Source organism: Lates calcarifer, linkage group LG20 (assembly GCF_001640805.2).
Source record: "Lates calcarifer isolate ASB-BC8 linkage group LG20, TLL_Latcal_v3, whole genome shotgun sequence".
Classification (NCBI taxonomy): domain Eukaryota; kingdom Metazoa; phylum Chordata; class Actinopteri; family Centropomidae; genus Lates; species Lates calcarifer.
This window is the reverse complement of record NC_066852.1, coordinates 20,302,109-20,323,846: the sequence shown is the minus strand read 5'-3', so window position 1 is coordinate 20,323,846 and position 21,738 is coordinate 20,302,109. Positions and strand designations below refer to the sequence as shown.

General features: G+C 40.9%; 1 protein-coding gene across 8 annotated transcripts in view; it reads left to right on the top strand.

Moving 5' to 3' along the window:
• The window catches only part of nbeaa (neurobeachin a), an 86,995-nt gene that overhangs the window by 17,410 nt on the left and 47,847 nt on the right, over nucleotides 1–21,738 (top strand). For all 8 annotated transcript variants that reach the window (XM_018692034.2, XM_051078454.1, XM_051078453.1 and 5 more), the window contains exons 2-8: nucleotides 9,608–9,839; nucleotides 12,153–12,253; nucleotides 13,808–13,903; nucleotides 14,197–14,318; nucleotides 16,678–16,804; nucleotides 18,129–18,248; nucleotides 19,472–19,618. In XM_018692034.2, the coding sequence (XP_018547550.1) occupies nucleotides 9,608–9,839; nucleotides 12,153–12,253; nucleotides 13,808–13,903; nucleotides 14,197–14,318; nucleotides 16,678–16,804; nucleotides 18,129–18,248; nucleotides 19,472–19,618 (945 nt within the window). The remainder of the gene's footprint in view (nucleotides 1–9,607; nucleotides 9,840–12,152; nucleotides 12,254–13,807; nucleotides 13,904–14,196; nucleotides 14,319–16,677; nucleotides 16,805–18,128; nucleotides 18,249–19,471; nucleotides 19,619–21,738) is intronic.

Here is a 21,738-nt window from a genome sequence, read left to right as displayed (position 1 = left end):
GCACATGGCCTAAAAGGTATTCTTCTTATTTTTTTTGTTTTTCACAAAATAAGAAAAATAAAACATATTTCCAATATATGTAGGCACTTAATGAGAGCATAACACCAGGAGGCCAAGATTGCTATCCATGCTAGCAGCTCTGTGAGGCTTTAGCACAGTGATGGTTTGAGCTGAAAGCTAATGTTAGCATGCTAACATGTTGATGCTGATATTGTGCACCATCTAAATACTGTGTAGTCATAGTTACAGCAACCTTCCTCCAACTCAAGCAGTTTAGTGGTTTGCTTATCGCCAGACTTTGCTAATTCAAATCACTTTGATGTTAAGGAGGACACCATACTTCCACTGTATCATTACTGTTGTTTTGTTGTAGTGTGTCTTGCAGACTTAAGACATGTGCCTATGCTGCTTACTATTACTGTTGGACCTTTATAAAATAGCCGGTGAGTACACAGAATGGAGATACCAGATTGTTTGACAGCAGATTACACATTCACCCGCATTATGATATTTGTATTTTGTAATGGCATTTATAATTTACTCCTAACTGATGCAGACCCATCCATAATGTAACTCAGCATGCAGCTAAGATCCACCAATAATACTACATACTGTATGCTGGAAATGCAGCTATCTGTCTTTCTATTGCAATTTTTATGGCAGAGAAGCATTTGCGGTCTACATTAAACATTCCTTATGAAGTGCTGACATTTTTAGGTGTTTTTATCACATTTTATTGGCTCTCACTGCTACCACATACACACACACACACACACACACACACACACACACAAAAACCTGCCTTGCTTGTGCTGGCCTAAACCACCCTTATATCCCCCAGTGTGGCTTTACGTAATCACTGGTGTATTTTTGCAGCGTCTGATGTGTGTGTTGAAATCCCTGTTTTTCTCTGCATCCTTCCTAAAACTGCTCTGCTGTGATTTCTGCAGTGTGGTTCACTTCTCTGACTTCCTCTCTTCCTGTAAAATCTGAAGTAAAAGCCGTACACGTCAAGAACGACAGCTCTTAGATATTCCATACACTCATGGCTGATTATGTTTATTTTGCTGACTTGTACGTGTGCTGACTGTGTGATTGTGACGTTGTTGCTTCGAATGAGTGGGGGCTGTGTGTTGTCCCATCTGCCATCTGTGCAGATACTGGTACAAAGGCCCATGGGAAATGCAGTCCAGGGGGCTCCCTCCCTCCTCCCTGTGTGTCTGGAGGCTACAGTCAGTCAACATGTCATTGTTGATCACAATCACAGAGGGAGAGACACAGACACAAACACTGCCCTTTTCCATTGCAACTCTTCATCCCCAATTTTTTCTATCCTTGTTTCTACCACTTTCACTTTTCCAGAGTTACTAAACTAGGGCTTCAGCCAATCAAACTTTGTCATTATCTGTTTAGTTAATCATTTAGTTTTAGAAATGTCAAATAAATAAGTCCATGAGATGTCTTAGAGACGAAGATGATGTGATTGCTTGTTTTGTCTGACTAAACCCTACTATATTCAATGAACAGTGATATAAAACAACAAAAAGCCCAAATCCTCTCATTTGAGAAGCCGTAAAGCCCAACATGACATTTTCAAAATGCTGTTTTTGTTCGACCGGCAGTCCAAAACCCAAAGATATTCAGATTAGTATGATGTAATAAAATGAAAAGCAGTAAATCGTCACTCTTAAGATGCCGGACCCAGAGAATGTTTGGCAGTTTTGCATAACAAAATGATCTAAACTGCTATTTAATGAATGAAATTGTTGTTGATGAATCGTTTCAATGCCTCAGTGACTCACACTACATGAGATATTGCCAATATATATTTTTTTGCTCTAAATATTCTTGACACCCTTGTTTTTAAAGTCAGTCAGCCCACATACTGTAAATCCTCAACCTTAAGCCTTGAAAAACCAAGATTACAAGAAGTTTATTCTGAATATGAATTGGAGCCAGTGATAAAATTAACTGCTGCTCTTATCAATGTGGTTTACCAAAAATGAGGTCATGCAGAAAACAGAATGTGGATTACTGAGTGTTTAGTGGCCAGTTTAGCCCCAGTGTAATCCATATCTTTTCAGAGATTTGCTATGGTCATCATTGGAGCACTAAAGGCTGTGGGCAATAAAATCGCTCTGCCGTCCTGATAAGAAAGCACAATAGCATTCAGCCGCGTTCTCGTCCTCATTTTCTTTTTTCGCTCCATCTCACCCGTTCACTCTCTAAAACGCATACACTTTCTCATCACCGTTTTTTTTCTTCTGCCCAATCTACTTCCTCCAGCCTCTTTTTTTGCGGTTCACACCGTTCATTCTCTTTGTTTGTTTTTCTCCCTTTTCGTCTCCCTCTCTGGTTCCCTGTTTTTCCCCTCACTCTCCTTCAATTTTGCTCTCCTGCTCTCCGTTGAGCCCTCTTGGCGAAGCGTTAAGTGTATAATCTGTGATCTCATGTCTAGATGGGCCTCTCGTCTCCTCTCTCACTCTGCACACAAAGGGATTGAATGGCCGCAGCTCACTCAGGGGACACAAATGAGTAATGAGCCGCACACACACACACACATACACACGCACACACACACACACACACAAACACACATACACATGCACATACACGAACACATGCAGACACACACATTGACCAAACAAACACACACACGCCCGCGCCTCTCCAGCGTACTCCCAGAGGCTTTGAAGTTGCATATTGATGATGTTAGCAGCAAAGGCTCAATTGAATGTGCAGAGGCAGAGGAGGTAGCTATTGAGCGTCCACTCGCCTCCCTGACCTGTCATCTCTGACGGCCGTAATGAGCAACAGGTGCCTCTTCTGCCAGCTTTGGCCTTGATAGTCATCCAATATTCAACAGTCAGTCATAGTAATCAGCCCGCTTAATGGCTCGTTTGATGTGCCACCACAGCACTACATAATGGGCTGTGGTGGGTCTGTGAGAGATCGTTTTCAATTAAATAATAATAATTCTAATTAATGTCATGCCTTTCAGAATGCACTTCTGAAATCCAAGCCAAAGAGATTAAAACTAGGAATTTAATTAAAAGGCCATGTAAAACAAAAACAAAACATTAATTAAAGGGTGGGTTTTTTGAAATCTAGGAACATCATAATGACATTTCTTCTTCGTCTTGTTTTTGAGAAAACCAATAATAAAAGACTGTAGTAAACTAGAATTGCACTAAATAGAGCATGTAGCTACGCCAAGGCCAAACAATCTTACACATGTCTGTTACTAAATACTAAAGAATTATACTAAAGAAACAAGATCCACACATTATTTCCTAAGAAATTGATGAAAATGAAAGGGAAAGAATTCCTGGATCTGCCTGTTTAACCGGATCGGCACCAAAATTTATTTATTCTTCCCTAGCCCATTCCTCATACCTTTACCAAGTTTAGTGCAAATCATTTTTTATAATCCTGCTGATAAATAAACAAACAAACCAACCAACACAGCAAGCAGGGATGACAACATAACCTCCTTGGCAGAGGTACAGATGTAAGCATATAGTGAAATTGTCATCTCATGACATTGTGAAACATAAGCTTTTTTCACCCTGGTCATTTTGACTCGTTACAGCACAGGTGTAAATAATAAAATTAATGATGGCACAATTCCATTTAGCTGCTTCAGTGTCAGGGTCCTGGTTTTGTTGGTGCTGGCTCACTGTCACACTGTCATGGCTTACAGGGACACTTGAATAGAACGCAACCATTGTTACTGTTATTAGTAACACCTGTGCTTTTCACACCACTCAAAACTTTTGCAGTAAAAAAGGCCTGTGGACCTGAATCAGACATAGTTTTCATACAATATTTTGAGATTCTTGTTCAAGTCTTTTAGTCTCTCAGATGTGTTAGCTTAGTCGAACTGGATTACACAGAACCTCAAAAGAAAAACTTTTAAAAAGCAACCCAAATTTTTAACATTTTTATGTAACTCAACATGTTACCTGGTGAACACACACTTTCTAGAGCAAAATAAACACAATTTCCGAAAATATGTCTACATGATGTATTTTTATATTTTTAGCCTGGGCAGACTCGAGGGAACTGAATGCTCCTCTCTGACAGTCCCTGTGAGTTGCTCTACTTTTTCAGCCATACAGGATAACATAGATTGAAAAATGGCAGCACTGGTTGTTTGTCTGAACAATGAAAATGACCAGTGTTGTCATAGTGTCATGTGCTGTAGCAGGCAGCTGTTTTCAGTGAAAAAGCTCTACAAACCTGCAGTAAATTACCTGCTCAACATCCAAAGACAGACAGATACAGTTAGCGACGAGTTGGTGAACATAGTGGAGCACGTAGCAGCTAAAGAGCCACATATTTCTCTCAGGAGTTGGTGGAGACCAAAAACAGAGCTAGAGGAGAGAGAATATTGAACTTACATGTGGATATGTAGTCACCTCCAAATGAATGACAGAGTTGCTTTATAACTGCTGGATTTGTAAATAAGCAAAAAGTCACAGCAGAAACAAGTTGTTACCAAGGTATGAAGACTTTGTGGGACACCTGTCCCTCTGTGACATGTCTTCAGTGAATAGGCCTGTTGCCCTTGGAGTAACTCAGGACTGTTTCTGAGCAGTGTGGCTGGTGAGAAAGGGTCAGATGGACAGAAAGAGTGTTTGTTTTTCCAGCCTCTTATGAGAGCTGGTTTTGGCTGGTCGAGGTGCCTGCTCATATAAGCTCTTTGTGGTGTGAAGACAGCCCTGGCACTGACCCCCCCCCCACCCCCCCAAACTCCCACCTCCCCGATACATCCAGATTGATGCCAAGCTGAGTGCCAGCTTCCTTCAGGGTCTGAATGAGCAGCACTGCAAAGCTGGTCAGGACAGAATTAGAAATAGGGGAACAGGGAAGGAAGGTAATAAGTAAGTGAAAAATATACTTCACATCAAAGTAAAGTATCTTTAAAAATGAGCCTGGCAGAAAGACTTCACTCAAGCCCACAATATGAGTAGATTAGTCATCAGTGATGAGTCCAGTGGGAGATCCATTTCAGCCTGCTATTGAAAATGTTTCAAGGTTAAACAAACATACTTCAAAGCAGGGCTCTCCTGAACACCAAGGACATATATAGTCTGACTTCAGCGTTGTACTTTGTTAATCTGCAGGTCACACCAAGATCAGTTATAAAAGAAAAAAAGGACATTTTAGCAGTTACAACACAGTTCAGCTGTTACAGTTTTCAGATGATTTGCCAAACTCCCCAAAAGATTTCTGACAGGCCAGTTTTCTTTGACAGATCTGGCATTTGAGTGTTTGAGGATCATCAACCAAATTTTATTCCAGAAAATAGACTTTTTACACAACTTGCTGGCATAGTTATAACTTGTAAGCCTGCCACGTGTGTGTTACCGTTCCAGTGTCAGTGTTAGTGCAGGTAACTTCACTGCATCACATGATGCACAAAACTATCACTATAATTAAATATCCTTGTCTGGAATAACTAACGATAATTAATATTGATGTATGATGACTAATGTTGGCTTTCTATTTCTTATTTCATGGTAATGCATGTATAATAATAATGATGATGACGATAAAAAGAACCAAGCAAAGCTTTCAGATATTGATTTGAACGTCGATTACCGTGGCAACAGGCAAACCTTCAACACCTCAAAGCATTTGGGTCAGCCCTACTCAGTACTTTGAAGCAAGAAATAAAGTTTTCTACCTACTCAGGGAGAATAATATATTTCAAAACTGTGCAATCTTGAATTGTTTATTTCCAGTGCAAACATAATCCCTGCCTCAAGTGTTTACCTGTCAAATGTTCATAAAACCCACAGGAACATCGACGGTGGGGAAGAGGTTGTCAGGCTGTCTCACTGAGCTGCTAGTTTCCTTGCTGGGTTTTTTTTTTTTTTTGTGAATGGAACATACAGACATGAGCGGTACACTTGGGGAGCAATAATTGTCACAACGCTGCCAAAACAAACGTCGTCAACTAGTTGCCAAGAAGACAGTGAGGTCAGCCCTCACATTGCCTTGAGGGAGACAAGAGGGGGGAGAGGTGGTGGTACTGCCAAGCCCCTTTATCCTGAAGCGTGTGGCATAATAAGGGTCCCTGTTTATGTGTGTGTCCTTTAACCATCAGGGTACATGTTGGGGTAGTAAAGACCTCTTGTGCGTGCTCACTGATGTGATTACTTGTCCCTTTGTGAGCGCCTTCCCAGTAGGTTGACATGGCTAACACACAGAGTGGAGGGGTGAAAAGAGAGATTGAAGGTTATGAGTGTTCTTGCAAAAGAGTCATGTTCCCTCATAAAACTAATTAGTAATCTTTTGTTCCTGCGCGTGGTGATGACGGTGATGGTGCTTGAGTGCACTCAAGTGTGCTCATGCTGTTCGTGATCAACCTTATTGCCATTTATGCCCCATGTTTATTTATACATCAATTAAAAACCCTACTCAAGCAAATAATGGGCACGGAAATGCTGAAGCATCTATCATTTTTATGGATGTCACATTAAATGGAGAACATATATTTGATGTGAGAGTTTTTATATTGAAGTATATTTTCTCCCACACCTTTCCTCTCTCCCGTCTCTCTCTGTCTGACTGTCCTTCCCTCTTTCCTGACGTTCTCGGTCCAGGCAGCTCTTGGCAGTGTCACCCAGGTTTTAGCTGCCTCTCCAGATGCTGCTTCTGGTGGAGGAGAGATAATAATTATCAGGGCACGTTCTTTTTCTCCCACTGCGTTTCCTGTGCTCGTCCTCCTTTTTCTCTGTATTGTTGGTCACGAGACTCAATTTGTTGCTGTTGTTTGCATCACCCCTCTCATCTCGCTGTGATGCTCCGTACACGGGTGGGAAGTGTAAGCAGAGAGAGATTATGCTTGTGTTGTACATGTGTAGGTATGCCCCGGGGATATATGTGCTTCCATGTTCAAGTTGCTGTGTATCTGCAAGGGAGTTTCTACAAAGACTATCTATGCCGTCTCCCCTCAAGCTCCTGTTGTGGGGTATATCGAGCATCTTCAGACTGGCAGGTTGTGTAGATGTTGTAGGACGCAGTGATCCCAAGCGAGCTCTATAATTGGGAACCTCAAAGGAGAGGGGAAGATTCGATGTAGGATGAATTAATTCTTCCTCCTTTTATTCCATGCCTCGTTCAGGGGTCCTCTCTAATCTGTGCTAATGCGTTCGCAGAGTGCACTGGATCAATTCACTTCACTGAGAGAGAGCAGGAGAGGAGAGGAGAGATAAAGGGGCTGAATGAGAGTGAGAAATGAGGGGCAGTTAGTCTGTCCAACCAGCGGGAAGGGATGAGAAACAAATAGAAGAGCACAGCAGCTGTACACTTGAATGGGTGTTGTTTTAATGACAGAGCCCTGAGTCTGAAACCTGATCAATCGCAAAGTGACATTAGTGAAACTAACGGGAAGAATGGAGCCTTGGCTTACAAGTCCTAACCCTTAATCTTAAGGGTCTCACTGGGGCTAAGTCTGTCAATGGGCCAACATGTAATGAATGCTACTGTTTATACTTACTGCTGCAGCTAATGTTCCATTGAATGTCGATATTATACATGCCAGCATCAGAGAGACCATCCTTTGTGCTCAGTCTTCTTTGCATTTTGGGGTCGGGGTCAGTTTTACGTAAATGAAATCCAAACCTCATAGCCAGGTTTCCATCCATATATGCATTTCCATCCACTGCTGTTATGAAAATATTGGGATTTGAGCTCATCAAGATAAACAGCTGGTGTTTCTACTTGAGCTACTTTAAATACAAACTTAAACAGTAGCTCAAGAGGAAAAGATTCAGAAAGTCAGTGAACCGAAGCAGAAGTATCTTATATACGGCAGCAATATTTATGCTAATGGTCATATCAGACCAAGAGAGGTGGGAGCAGCAAAACCCCTAGGTGTGCTAAATTTAGCAAGGGTGCATTTCATTTCTTATGAATTCAACCTTTCATTTATAAGTGTATAAGCACATCTTATTTCAAAGTTTTCATAAAGTTTCTAAGAGCCTGAAATGAAAATCTTGATATTAATTATATATCTATATTTATGTACATATGATGCTGTACATATACAGTATTACATATTACATATAAAGTCTAAGTGCTGCCCTTTTTCTGGAGTTTTCAGCCACTCGTGGTCTTCATCAGTGGACGGAGTTTGCTCAGTTGTCATGGAGATGGCTAAGATGCTGATGTACAAGCCAACAACGTGTTCCACTGTTATGCAATAAATTGTCACTCGTGTAAAACAAACGGCTCATTTTGTTTTGCATTTTGTTTTTGTTTTCAATTACAACTATAATTACAACAATTCTGTAAAAACAAAAGTATGATCAGCTCATTAGGTGCACAGACAGTGCTATTGAATTCATTTCCAGCTCTGCTCAGAATAGATTTTCCATTTAAAGGTTTTTAAACTACATGCAGAATGAATTATCGAGAATAAGCCCTTTATTGAACACAGTTCAGATTCAGTTTTTCATTCTTGACTGCAAGTTGACCCCGACCTTGTTATTCACTGGCACCGATGCCTTTTCTCATTCCCTCGCTCTCATCAAATTGCAGATAGTGGAAGGCTACTCTCTCCTTTTCATTTCATTTTGAAACATACTGGCTGTACTTGATTTATCCATTAGTTTCCCTCTCTCTGCCTGTGCAGAGACCATAGTCGCAGTCATATGGACACAGATTATCCTATTCGGTGTCTTTATTTCTGTCATCTTTGGTCTACGAGCTTCTCATAACCAACTGCATGTTTCTGTTCCATCTGATTTAATAACCTCAATGATGTTCTCTTACAGTAGCTTGTTGGTTGCTATGGCTACCATTTCCTGGATAGTGTAGTATGCTGAGTGGGTATGCTTGTGTCCATGTGGTGGATGTGTTGAGTGAGTGTGCTAGTGTGTGTGTATGTGTGTGTGTGTGTGTGTGTGTGTGTGCGTGTGTGAGCCACAGTGATATGAAGGCTGTACAGTCACAAGTAATTATAGTGCATCAGCCATTAAGAGGCAGAACAGTTGCACTCGACTTAAAAGTATGGTATCCTCTGACTAATGCCATCTGAGATGACAGAGATGGAAAGGTGTATTAAACAGCGCCTGTGTGTGTGTTTCTGTGTGTGCTCGCGTGGTTATGTGTGTGTCTGACGGAGTAGAGGGGGGCATTTTTATGCCTGCTGTATTTTGAGAGTGATTGTACTTCACAGAGAAGAGTGCCGTGCTCCTCACATTAGAGAAAGAGCAGGAGAGGAGATGGGGTTGTGTGTGTGCGTGTGTTTGTGTACGTGTGCACAGATGAAGGACGTTTATTTGTTGTGGTATGTGTGGCCCCCGGCAGGAGAAATGCTTTCCCAACCACAATCAGCATCCATCAGAAACCAGGCTTACCTCTCCTACAGACAAAAGGTTAAATGCTTCACTAAATCATTCTCTCTTTTTGTTCTCTCTCTCCTCCCTGCTCGTTTCTTCCCTTTCCCTTTTTCCCCTCCCCCTCAACCTCATACTTCTATTAACCGCCTTCCTTTACATTCGTTCCCCTGCCTTTTTCTGCCTCCTAAACATGTCCATCCTCCCCTTCCTGTCCTCCTCCTCCTCTTCCCTCACCCTCAACCTTCCTCCAGCTGGTGGGCGGTGAGTTTGACCTGGAGATGAACTTCATCATCCAGGAGGCGGAGAGCATCGGCTGCATGGTGGAGCTGCTGTCCCACTGCGAGGTGACGTGCCAGGCTGAGATCTGGAGCATGTTCACAGCCATCCTCCGCAAGAGCGTGCGCAACCTGCAGACCAGCACAGAGGTTGGCCTCATCCAGCAGGTGCTGCTCAAGATGAGCACTGTGGACGACATGATTGCAGGTGAGGGGTCATATGGTTGAAATCAGTATCATAATATTAATAATAATAATACACTAAGTGGCCACTTGATAGGTACATCAACTGAAATAGATCAAATTACTGAGAGTCAGTTTTACATTCTCTGAAGAACTGTGACACACAGGTTGTGATTTCCCCATAAGTGCTTTTCAAAATCACAGAAAGAGCATAAACTCTTGAATTCAGGAGTGGGTTGTGTGTAGGAGGAAAAACAATTTTAATACCATAGAAAAGAAAGAGAGAAAGCCATAAGCCATGTTTGGTGCCAAGCTTTGGTTCAAAATGGTGAAGGAAGCTTTTTTGATTGACACTGTGGGAAATATTTTCGATGGATGCCAACATTAAACTCTATTGGAACCAACAATATGTTGTTAACTTTGGAGCACTTATTCAGGGGATAATGAAAAGCCACAACAAAATTGGTCCAGCACATTACAAAGTACATCACAAGTTTATTCAAAATACTTCAAAAGAAAAATAATCTATGTTACTTCAGTAAGTTCAAAACCAATAGTTGAAGATTTGTTTCTCTTGTCTCAGAATCTGTCTTCACAACAGAACTATTTCATATGAGTATGTGTATTTGCCCTGCAGTCAGACATCTATAACAACCCGCTGCTGCAGCAGAAGCAGAGTGATGACCTCAGTATGTTGCTGTGTGTGCTGCGATTTGTATGGAGGGCCTGACTGCAAAACAGCACATACGCAGCCGTCTCTTTACATGATCATATTGGCCTTGACTCCCCCTTATTGATGCTTCAGAGCGCGTGTCCTCTATTTCCCTCCCCCCCAGGTGTCCTCTCTGTCCTACCTATCGCCGCAGGATAATGTGTTTTATAACTTCTATGACTTATTACTGCTCACCACAGCAGAGTATATACACCGCTTAAATCAATTTGATGCCAATTCTCCTAGACTCCTTTTTCTGAGCCGTGATTCTAAGACTTTTCTTAAACTATTTAAAATGACCTACATGGATTGATCGTACCAAAAACAGAGCTTAGGGGTTTTAAATCTAGGACATTGTGTATTGCGTTTTCCTCTCATACCATGCACCTCAGTGAGCTAGCCTTCTGCTTTATTCCCTATCGCTGGGCTCTGGCTAATTAAATACTGTGGGAAGACTCTATTCATATCTAACAGGCCTAATAGGAGAGAAGGACCTTTGTAAGCAGATTGCCTCACTCTGAGAGGGCTGTGCTGTACCCCTGCCATATCCACACTGATCTGTTGTGGCTGTGTAAAGTGAAAGTCAGTGAAGCAGGAAGGTCATTTTGAATGAACATATGTCTTTTAACACAATGTTGTCTTTAACTATCTGCTTGAATATTCAGAGGGAATTATTTTCTAAGCCTTGTTTTTGTCAGCTTTATGACATGTAGTCATTAAACAGGAGCTCATTTGCTGTCTTGGTGAGGTTGTTGACAGGTAGTTAGAGTTCCCATGGCTTATTAAGATATGGACATAATAAAAGAATAGTTTTAGGAATACACTAAAAAGACTATAAACAGGGGGAAACAGTCACTACCCCGACCAAGAGGTGTTTTGGGGATTTTAGATTTGTGGTTTTGTATGGACAAAAATATGTGTTGTTAAAACTGATTTTAAATTATTTATATTTAAATAAGTATTACTCAACTTGAATAATTGCGTTTAAAAACTGAATCTGATCAGCAGAACCTGAAATTGAATTAATTACTTTGGAATTGAATTCCAATAAACTTGAAACTGAATATGATATAATGAAATAAAATTCATTTGCTCTGAAACTGTTTGATCATCTTGATGCTTGAGGAAATTAGGAATAAGCTTAGTTTTCAATATGTCCGACATGCAGCAATACGCAGCTTCTCAGTCCTGGACATAAACTGGACAAATCAACATTCATTAACAAGCCTTGTGTACACAATTTACAATCCCATCACTATGCAGCTAATAGCTGAAAGTATTTAACCTCCTCAGTGCTTGTTTGGCCCCACATTACCTGATGCATTAAGATCAATATATACTAATGCGAAAAGATATTATATCGTGGTGTACACATTCACTGTATGAGGTAATGCTGTGCACAGCAGCTCTGCTCGAGAGTCAAGGTTGTGTGCATTTTGTATACAGTGGAGGAGCTCTGAGTAGTTGGATGGAACACACTTGAATTTTGACTGCACTGAATAATAGATCAACACTCACAGTGTATCAGTAGAGGGGGTCCCAAATGCTGACTCACAAACAGACTTTGAGGCTGCCTTGTTTCTGCTGTCTTACACTGACTTTCTGCTTCTGTCTGCATTTTCTCAGACCTTCTGGTGGACATGCTGGGAGTCATGGCCAGTTACAGCATCACAGTGAAGGAGCTGAAGCTGCTCTTCAGTATGCTGAGGGGGGACAACGGTATCTGGGTAAGTTGGTGGACACTTGGATAACGTTGATTAGAGTTTTAGTTTGCGTATCAGTGGGTGTTGTTAGCATGATGACTATGACTTCAGAAATTCTTTGGTTCTGGGGGCGTCCCATAGCCGAATGGTTAGGGGCCTCAGTGCAAGTCCATACACTCTAATGGGAGGAGGAGCTTCAATCCAAATCCCCCTGTCAGTGGCTCTAACGGCAGCAGAGTGACAGATGTGTTAGAAAACCCCCACATTTTTAATGTTCCTACTCTGTTTTGACTTTGTTAACCAGAGCTGGTAATCCTTATTGGATTCAATTGCAATTCAGATTTTCTCTAATAACACAGTGTGTCATTATTGTGTCATTATAACTGTGCTTGAACAATTTTTGTTGTTCTTAAAATCATTCACATCGACTACTTGCTGCTAAAAATTATGCCTGTATTCTACAGTTAATAGTTAATTTTATAACAGGCGTTTTTTTGTGAGTCATTAGTCTGGATGTCATTTAATTCGATGGTTGTGTTAACAGACTAGAATAATAGAGTATGTGTATGATTACTGTGTTTGGATTGATTTCGGAGTACGTGCAAAAAAAGGGCAATTTTATTGCAGTGGATTTTATTTGATATTATTTCCTGTGCTTTTGTTTGCTTGATTCAATGAAACTGTAGTGCTGAAAAATTTTAACAGTTTTTCCCCCTGTAAAAAACTTTGTACCTTTAGTTTAGAAGGTGCAGTATGAATAAAGCATATTATTATTATTATCAATGAAACTGGTTTCTGAAAAAAGGGGCAGGGGTAGGCTGTGCAGTTGCTGACTCATGCTTACTTTTAAAGCTAGAATGCCAAGGTTACTTTAAGTATTTGTTAATAAGATTAAGGAGTTGAGACTCAGGAGTGCTTAGTACAATTTCCACATACTGCGCTACTTGTTGTCATTTTAACTGCTCCCTGTAGTTTGCTGATTGGCCCAGCTTCCTGTCACTAGCTGATTCAAAGTGGATGCTTTAAAACAGAACTGTGGCATTTAGGATGGTTTTATGAGGCTAAACCTTCTTCTCCGTGATCCAGGCTCACTGTAGGGCTGCGCGATGCTTCGTCAGCTGCTGGTGTCCACCAGCAAAGTCAATACACCCTCGTTCCCTCTCGTCAATCTCCCCTCTGCTCAAGCTCTAGGACACCTGCCATCAACAACCCCCTGGTCACTGATCACTGGTCCAAAGCAAGATCATCATCCATCCCCTCGGCCCTCCATACGTTCTCTGTCCAATAACTACCACCGCCCCATCCACCTCACCCCTATTTGCCTGTCCTTTCCAATTTCTCCTCCCCCCAGCAGCCCTCTCCAGAGACAGATCGATTGAGGGTTGCCATGGTATTGATGAGGTGTTGTCGGGGGAGGGCGGAGGTGATTGAAGAGTTATTGATCCAAAGGGGTTGTGGTAGAAATGTGATGTCACACCATGTTTTTTTTAACAGATCTCTCTCCCCTGTGCCTCTGATATGCGGCATCAGTCACATATGACAATCGCTTTTTTCATCCTCTCCTCTCCTCTCCTCTAGCCAAGACACGCAATCAAGCTCTTGTCAGTGTTGAACCAGATGCCCCAGAGACACGGTCCTGATACCTTCTTCAACTTTCCAGGACGCAGTGCAGCGGTGAGGCTGACCAAAGACCAACACACAAAACATGCACACACCACGGCCTCATTAGGAATAATTAGTCAGATTTATTCTTTGTGCATCCAAATTGCTAAGGATTCCTTCATGGCGCTTGTTTACAGTCAGCACATCCTAATTAGCATTTTACTCCACCAGTGCAAGGAGTTGAATAGTGAAAAAGACATAATGACAAACTGAGTGACATATTGATTGCTATAAACATTGGCACAAGCTGCTCTGATGTGTGTGTGTGTGTATGTGTATGCGTATGCATGTGTATCCTCCACTAGGCTATAGCATTGCCACCAATTGCCAAATGGCCTTACCAGAACGGATTCACCATCAACACTTGGTTCAGACAGGATCCACTCAACAACATTAATGTGGATAAAGACAAACCGTACCTCTACTGGTAAGTAGAATACCAATTATCTGGACTATTACAAATTAAAATCCTCAGAACTGGATACTAAGACTTAAAATGACAAATATTAAAATCCTCTTTTTGAAGTCTTCAGCACTTTTCATTCTCAGAGTATTTCTAATGGCCATGAAGCTTTCATTTCTTTGCACGTATGGTTGACCCACTGACATGTCAATATGGTTGCCAGTGCTGTTAGAGAGGAGTTTCATAGAGGAAAAGGACTCAAAAACATTAGTGCTAAACATTGGCCTTTTGTGTCAGTCCTTCAGAATCAAAAAGGAACGACCTGGGTCTTTACAGACTCTCAATTTTCAGTTTTTTTTTTTTTTTTCAGCTTTGCAGAGAAAAAAAAAGATGCAGAAACACTAGTATATCTGCTGACAGTAGTCCTCTCTGGTTAAAGTAAGAAGAAACTAACTGAAGTGAACATAAATGACGCAGGCTGAAGGAGAATGTGCCGCACTTAATCACAAGCACTTAAGAGACTGCAAGCCTCTGCTCAGACCTTATAATCTCCTTAATTGAATATTTTTGTACAGGTAGCTAAAGTTTTACCTGGTGATGGATTCTAGAAAGGTCAAGAGGGTCGCCTTAATGGAAAAGTGATGGGTTTAAATTGCCTGTTTTGTTGAACCAACAGTCCAATTTACAGCCAAAGTAAGCAAAGCAGCAAATCCTCACAGCTATAACCAACAGAATGTGTGGCATTTTTTTGTTTGACAAATGAAAAAAAACAACTTAGTTTTTAATTGCCCAACTCTTTCAGCTCTACCAAATTTCACATGTTCTTCTGGTTTCTCACTAATCAGTCAAAGATCTCTTTATACTTCTTTTCCTGAGCAGTAGATCCTGCATTATTTACATTCTGAATTTACCAAAAGATTCTCTACTCAGCTCTGGCTCCAGATGGCAAACCTTTAACTCATCAGACTGAATGACATGGACGGAAAGTTAATAGATAAACAGATAATGAATTAGAACATAACTTTAAATGTCAAGGCACTCAATTATGAGTATGCTGCTGGGTGGATGCCTCCACTTGTTGTACAGCTCTGGACCTCACTGGCCTCCACGTTAGCGTTGTAAGTGCAAGCCGTTAGCCACTATGAAGCTTCATTAGTTTTGACCTTTTATTTAATTGAACCCCTTTACCCTGCTGCTTGGCTTCCTCCCTCCATTTCTTCACTCCGTGACGCTAACCAGCAGCGTCTTCCCTTTACCTCTCCCCCTCACAGAGTCAAAGTGACTCATTACTGACAGGGTTTTTGTTTTGTTTTTTTCCTTGAGAATCAAGGAGCTCATCGTCTACAGGAAGGATGTCACATATCCATATACTCTCTGGATACCACAGACACGAGCTCTAATCGTGAAAAGTGTTAGGATGTAATCCTGTTTCCTTAGTAACCATTTGTCAGGTTGTCATGGTAAGCGAGGAGCGAGAGAGGGAGGGTGCCCTCCTCTCCTCTGGCCCAGGTCTTATCATCCTCCCCCAGATGCAGCTGCCACTCCAGCCGCCTGTCTGATACTGGCCTCCGCAGCTGCATGAAGGCCGCGATAACGCAACATACGCACTCCTGACATGTATCAGGGATTCACTTGAGAGTGATTTATATCTGCTCTCTGGTTTCGCTATGCGTGTGATCCTTCTGGTCCTTTTTTAGAAGTGAAGTGTGTCTTGTTGTTTCATGAAGAAGCTTGGCTGTGAGACTGGGTTTTTACGTGGAGGTTACGGGTGCGGGAAGAGAAACATTATGGAGAAAAAATGGAGGGAAGGGGATTAGTAGTGTTTCTCACAAACCTGTGATCTGGGACCCCTGGTGGTACTGCTGCAAAGAAAGCACCCTGAAATCCTGCTTATTGTGACTGCTGTTGGCTTAAATAGCGTGATATGTGGGTGTCATGCTTGTATTTTGGTAGGCACGATTTCTTTAGCTGTTATTTCATCTGTGAAAAATGATTGACTTCCTTTGATGCAGTTGACCTTTTGCGGTTATGACGGTAGCTTGCAGAAACAGAAACATTATATTGTTGACAATAAAGCCAATCGGACAAATCAAACCAGACAACAGGGTCAGGCTGCCATTTTTTTGACAAATGTTTACTTTTACTTTGAACAGTGTTTTTTTGAATGAAATGTCAGGTCATTCAGTTTCACTAAAATCTATTGAAACACCACACACCGCAGTGAACATTGTTTAGCGACACAGAAACTCACGTGTTGCCAGTACCACAATTAATCTTAATGTTAGATTTAGAATTTTTCTTAGCTCAGAGAGGGCTTTTCAAAGACAGATCTCGAGCTGACAGCAAACTGAAATAAGTGGAAGTCTTTCTGATTCTCCTGCAGTTTTCGCACCAGTAAAGGAATAGGTTACTCCGCTCACTTTGTGGGGAACTGTCTCATCGTGACATCGTTGAAATCCAAAGGAAAGGGCTTTCAGCACTGTGTGAAGTATGATTTCCAGCCCCGCAAGGTAAGAAAAACGCACACATGCGCAACTGAATAGCTCAGCTAAATGATTTTTAGGTGGTGCAGAGTTTGGTTATGCAGTGCCACTTGTTAAATGACACAGCATCAGGATTGTGTGGCGGCTCTCCTCTTCTGTCTCTCCTTGCACTCACTAGGAGTGCTAATAAGTCTAGATAAGGTCTGTCAATTAAGACCTAAACACTGCCCCTCTATGGCACTGTCAGCATTTCGCTACTGTCCTGCACACAAACACACACACACCCCGTGCATGCACACATAAACACACACACACATTCACTTGATGAGATGGCCTTCTGCAGTATTTGCTGACCCAGTAGAATCTCTGCACCGCCTAACAAAGTTCCCAGTGGTTTCATTTGATCAATTTATAAGTCACCATGTCTCACAGCATTTTGTCCACACTGTGCATGTGTTAATGTGTGTATACTGTATGTGTGAGTGTGGTATTTGTCCATACCTCAGCTATGTGTGCACCTGCCTCTGCAACCCCCACCCCCACCCCCACAGTCTCCCCTCCATTTCAGTCCTCCCCCCAGGGAACATATGTGTATGGTCACCAGGAAAGATGCTTTCTAGTCAAAGCACACACACACACATGCACACTATTAATGGTATATTAAGGTGGGCAAAAGGATAGCTTTTGAAGAGCGTTCTGGCGAGTCAATGAGTATGAATAATATGTTGTAATCTCCCATATTAGCGATAAAATGTCAGAGGGAGCATTCTGGACAGAAACTGCATTGTAGAATGGCACCAGTGAATAAAAGGAGTGGACTCATAGATATAGATATTTCTGCCTGTGTGTGCACTAGAGACATCATTTTTCTTTTGTTTCTTACTTGAGACTTTGGGCTACATGGTTAAAGACTCCAAACACTGGTACATAGTTTTTTTAGTTTTTTTACAAGTTTATAAATTCTAGTTCAGTTTTAGTTTTTCTTTTGGCTTTATGGTCTTAGAACTATTTATAATGTCATGTGGCATTATAAAAACATACATATTCAAATAGCCCAGGTTGTGCTGAAAAAGATGATATCAGTTACTTCCTTGTATCTTTCAGTACTGGATTTATGCAGTTCTCCAGATAGTAAGAGATTTGAAGCACCAGTATGCTGACAAATATGGCCTGGTGCCCAGTTTAAAAAACACGAAGAGAGACCCACACTTTTAATGTTCAAATGAAGAGAGGAAGGGTAACATATATACAAGTCACCCTGTTGTTAATTTGGTGCGTTGTTGCCCAAGAATTAATTAGCTGCCTGTTTGTTTTGATGTATCATCTTTTTGAATGTTTTTTTTTTTTTCAGTGGTATATGATCAGCATCGTCCACATCTACAACCGCTGGAGGAACTCTGAGATTCGTTGCTATGTCAACGGTCAGCTGGTCTCCTACGGTGATATGGCCTGGCACGTCAACACCAATGATGTAAGTGCCCCAATACTGATTCAATACAGAGGAATGTTTTATGCACTGGTCTTTATGAAGAACAGCTGCATTAAAGATTTCAGGAAAAAAAACACAAGATAATTAACAAACTTTGATTGACGTAGGAAGCAGTTGTCTAACATCAGTTACGAAAAAGCTTAACTCCAGATTTCACTGATCAATGCCAGTAAATTAAATTTCTCTCACATGTTCCTATCAGAAGTTTTACTCCTAAATAAGGGCGTCTGTATGAACCTCAGAAATTCAGTCTGACTCTGCTTCACACTTCCCTCCTATAGTGATACTGGCAAACACTGCAGGTTTGCCCTCTGCGTTCGTCAGCTGTGGCAGAGTTGCCCTTGGGCCCAGTTCCAACACAGCTCGCCCAAACTTCAACTTTTCCATTTAGCAGGGGACAGGTAGCCTGACCTCTCGGTGGCAGCGCAGCCTTCATTACACTTCCTTCCTGTCTGGCTCTTGACATCGTTGCAATTACTGAGGGCTGGTGTTATTCTCTGTAAGAAATTCCTTAGCCTTGGGGTAAAATGTCTTCTAGTTCACGCAGCTCACTGAAAGTCTTGCATGAAAAGAAACATACAGTATACGAGTGAAAGAACAGGTCTCAAAATGTGTTGATGCTATCAGGGTTTGTTTTGTCCTAAAGGCTGAAGATAAAACTTATTTCATCACTTTGAAGAAGGAGAGGAGTAAAGATTTTAATTGTGATAAAAGCTATCAGAGGGATGGAGGAGATGAAAGGCGAGTGGACAGAAAAGCTGTAATAGGTGATGGCAAGGTTGTAACTGGGCGATTAGAAACAAGCAGCTATCAAAAGTTCTCCCCCTTGGTTCATCACCGCAGAGTACCATGAACTTGAGCAGAGAGTGAAAATGAATAATTGATTAACTCTTGAGACGTTAAATGTGAAGATTGAAAAACTTTGAAGAAGCGTTTTTTCTCAAAGGTGTTGTGAAACACTCTATGAGAGAAGTTGTGGCTGGTGTACTTGAAGTTTACAAGTTCAGCAAAGCTGGAATTAGTTTAGTGTTGAACTTAGAGTAAGTTACATAATAATTAATGAAAAAAGAAAAGGACACTTTAACCCTCCTGGCTTGCTGTGAATAATGATTAGTTCTCAACTCCCCCTTTGCAAGAAAGCTCTGAAAATTTGAAATGTTTTATATGATAGCTAATTTTCTCTTGTGTTGTACTCTTTTATACAGAGCTATGACAAGTGTTTCCTGGGTTCATCAGAGACAGCGGATGCTAACAGGGTGTTTTGTGGCCAGCTGGGAGCCATTTATGTATTCAGTGAAGCTCTCAACCCAGCTCAGATCTTTGCCATTCACCAGCTCGGCCCAGGATACAAGGTGAGACAGCACCCATGTACTGCCTTATCAGCTGCCACACGGTATATTCTCTGTATACACTTTATAGTGCATCAATGTCATGCATCATTTGCCAGACAGAATATCCTGTCAACCTGAGGAATACGGGTTGCATTGTCAATGTTACTTAATGCCGTCTTTGCCTGCTCACATTTTCAGCTCAGTGGTTGAAGGCATTCTCAGGGTGTCAGTCACAAAAAAGGCCTGTACATTGGTGCCAGGCTGCCCTTGTCAGTGGAAGTATTTACTGTAGGTTTCACATCCCGTGAATCTACTGGAGCACAGGTTTTCTGTTTTATGACACAAAAAAGTAGATGAACACCTTTTTCATCCTCAGCCTCGTATGAGGTCAAATACTCCTCCGTCAGCAGCACAAGGCATGTTCCAGTTATGCTCATTTGAATTGATTAAACTGGTTATTATGTTAACAGTGTATAAATTTTACAATATCTTTTCATACACTTGAACTGTCAGTGTTAAAGTTTGCATTCATAGCAATTTGAGACTTTTTCACCAGTTATCCATAATTACTTAAACTGTTTATCCCTTTTACTTTCAAATAACCATTTGAACTGTTAAATTAACCTATTCCTTTTAACCGTTTATTGAATATTTTCTAGCTATTTCAACTCTGTTAATATCTGTTAATTTTACTGATTTAACATTTATCCAGTAACTATCTAATTCATTCATATTTCCTCTGCTAGCTAACTGTTTCAACTGTTTATCCATTACTTTTTGCTCTCTATCTGAACTATCTGATTTGGTTATCTATTTTAATCATTTATCCATTATTTTTAGCTAGCTAACATTACTTTTAGCTAACTCTCTGAGCTATTTGACATAGCTATATATTTCAGTCGTTTATTCATTATTTTTAGCTAGCTAACCAGTATTTTAAGTGTTAATTTTAATTTTTAAGAGTCACCATTTATGCAAAAGCTAGGCTATCTATTTCAACTGTTTATATGGTGTTAGCTCACTAATAAAACCATTTATCTATTTTTGTTTTTATTGTCTCAGTTACAACAAGAGTTCTGTACAGTATGCTTATATGAGCAGGTTACAGGATGAGGTACTTCCTTTATGGGAAAAAATATATGAAACAAAACTCCACTTTGCAAACCCCTTTTTCAACAACAATAGAGAGACATTCAGTGTAGAAGAGGCAGAGGTAATAAAAATGTAAAACCCAGCTACACACTCATAACCTCAATGTAACAAAGTTTATTGTCCAAAACCAAGCTTTTGACAGGGAAGTTTTCTTCACCGCGGTAATCTAATAAATGCAGGCACATTTTTTATTTTGATAAATTCTGTTCCTGTCAGCCAGAGCATCATTGCTCTCAGTGTGCATGTCTAATTCTGTTTCAGAGGAGGCAGATATTCCAAACTCTCAACAGAAGATCATAGTGTTGTGCAGCTGAAACACATGTTGTGATTGGAGTGAGGGTCTTGAGAACTTCTTGGCTACTTAGATTTAAATGCCAATCACACTCATTCTCTTGAGGTAATAGAGATGCATCCTGCAAATGAATGGAATCAGTAAAGTTAAAATAGATGAAGCAGATTGAGATTAAAGAGGCCCAACAAAAAGTAAATTACTACACTATCACTAAATGCCTCCTGGGAAATCACAACTTGATGTTTAGAATTTGCAATCTAGAAGTATCCAAGGGTGTATTTTGCCTTCAAACCTTAAGTCTAGACACAGAACTTTGCGTTCCTGTGGTGATAAAAATTATTCAAATGAGGCTTCACAATGTTGCGTGTTGAGCACTGATAACTTTATAAATCACCATTTCTGCCTTTTGGCCTGGCTATCGGTGACAGCTGAGATGCCGCAACACCTTGCCAGCTGTCTGCTCCTTGTTTTGGCTGACTTGCACGCCTCAGGCAACTTACAGCTTGTTTATGAAGGTGTCCAAAACTGTCTAAGATTTCAGCACCATGAGATTGCACGGGTGTCTGAGGCTGTCTGTGTGCGAACAGCTGCTGGTATTTCAACTCCTTAGAAAGGTTATATAGTGAATCAAGAATTTTCTTTAATTACCAAGACCTGATAAGGTGACACTGACTGAGAAACATACTGACAATATGCA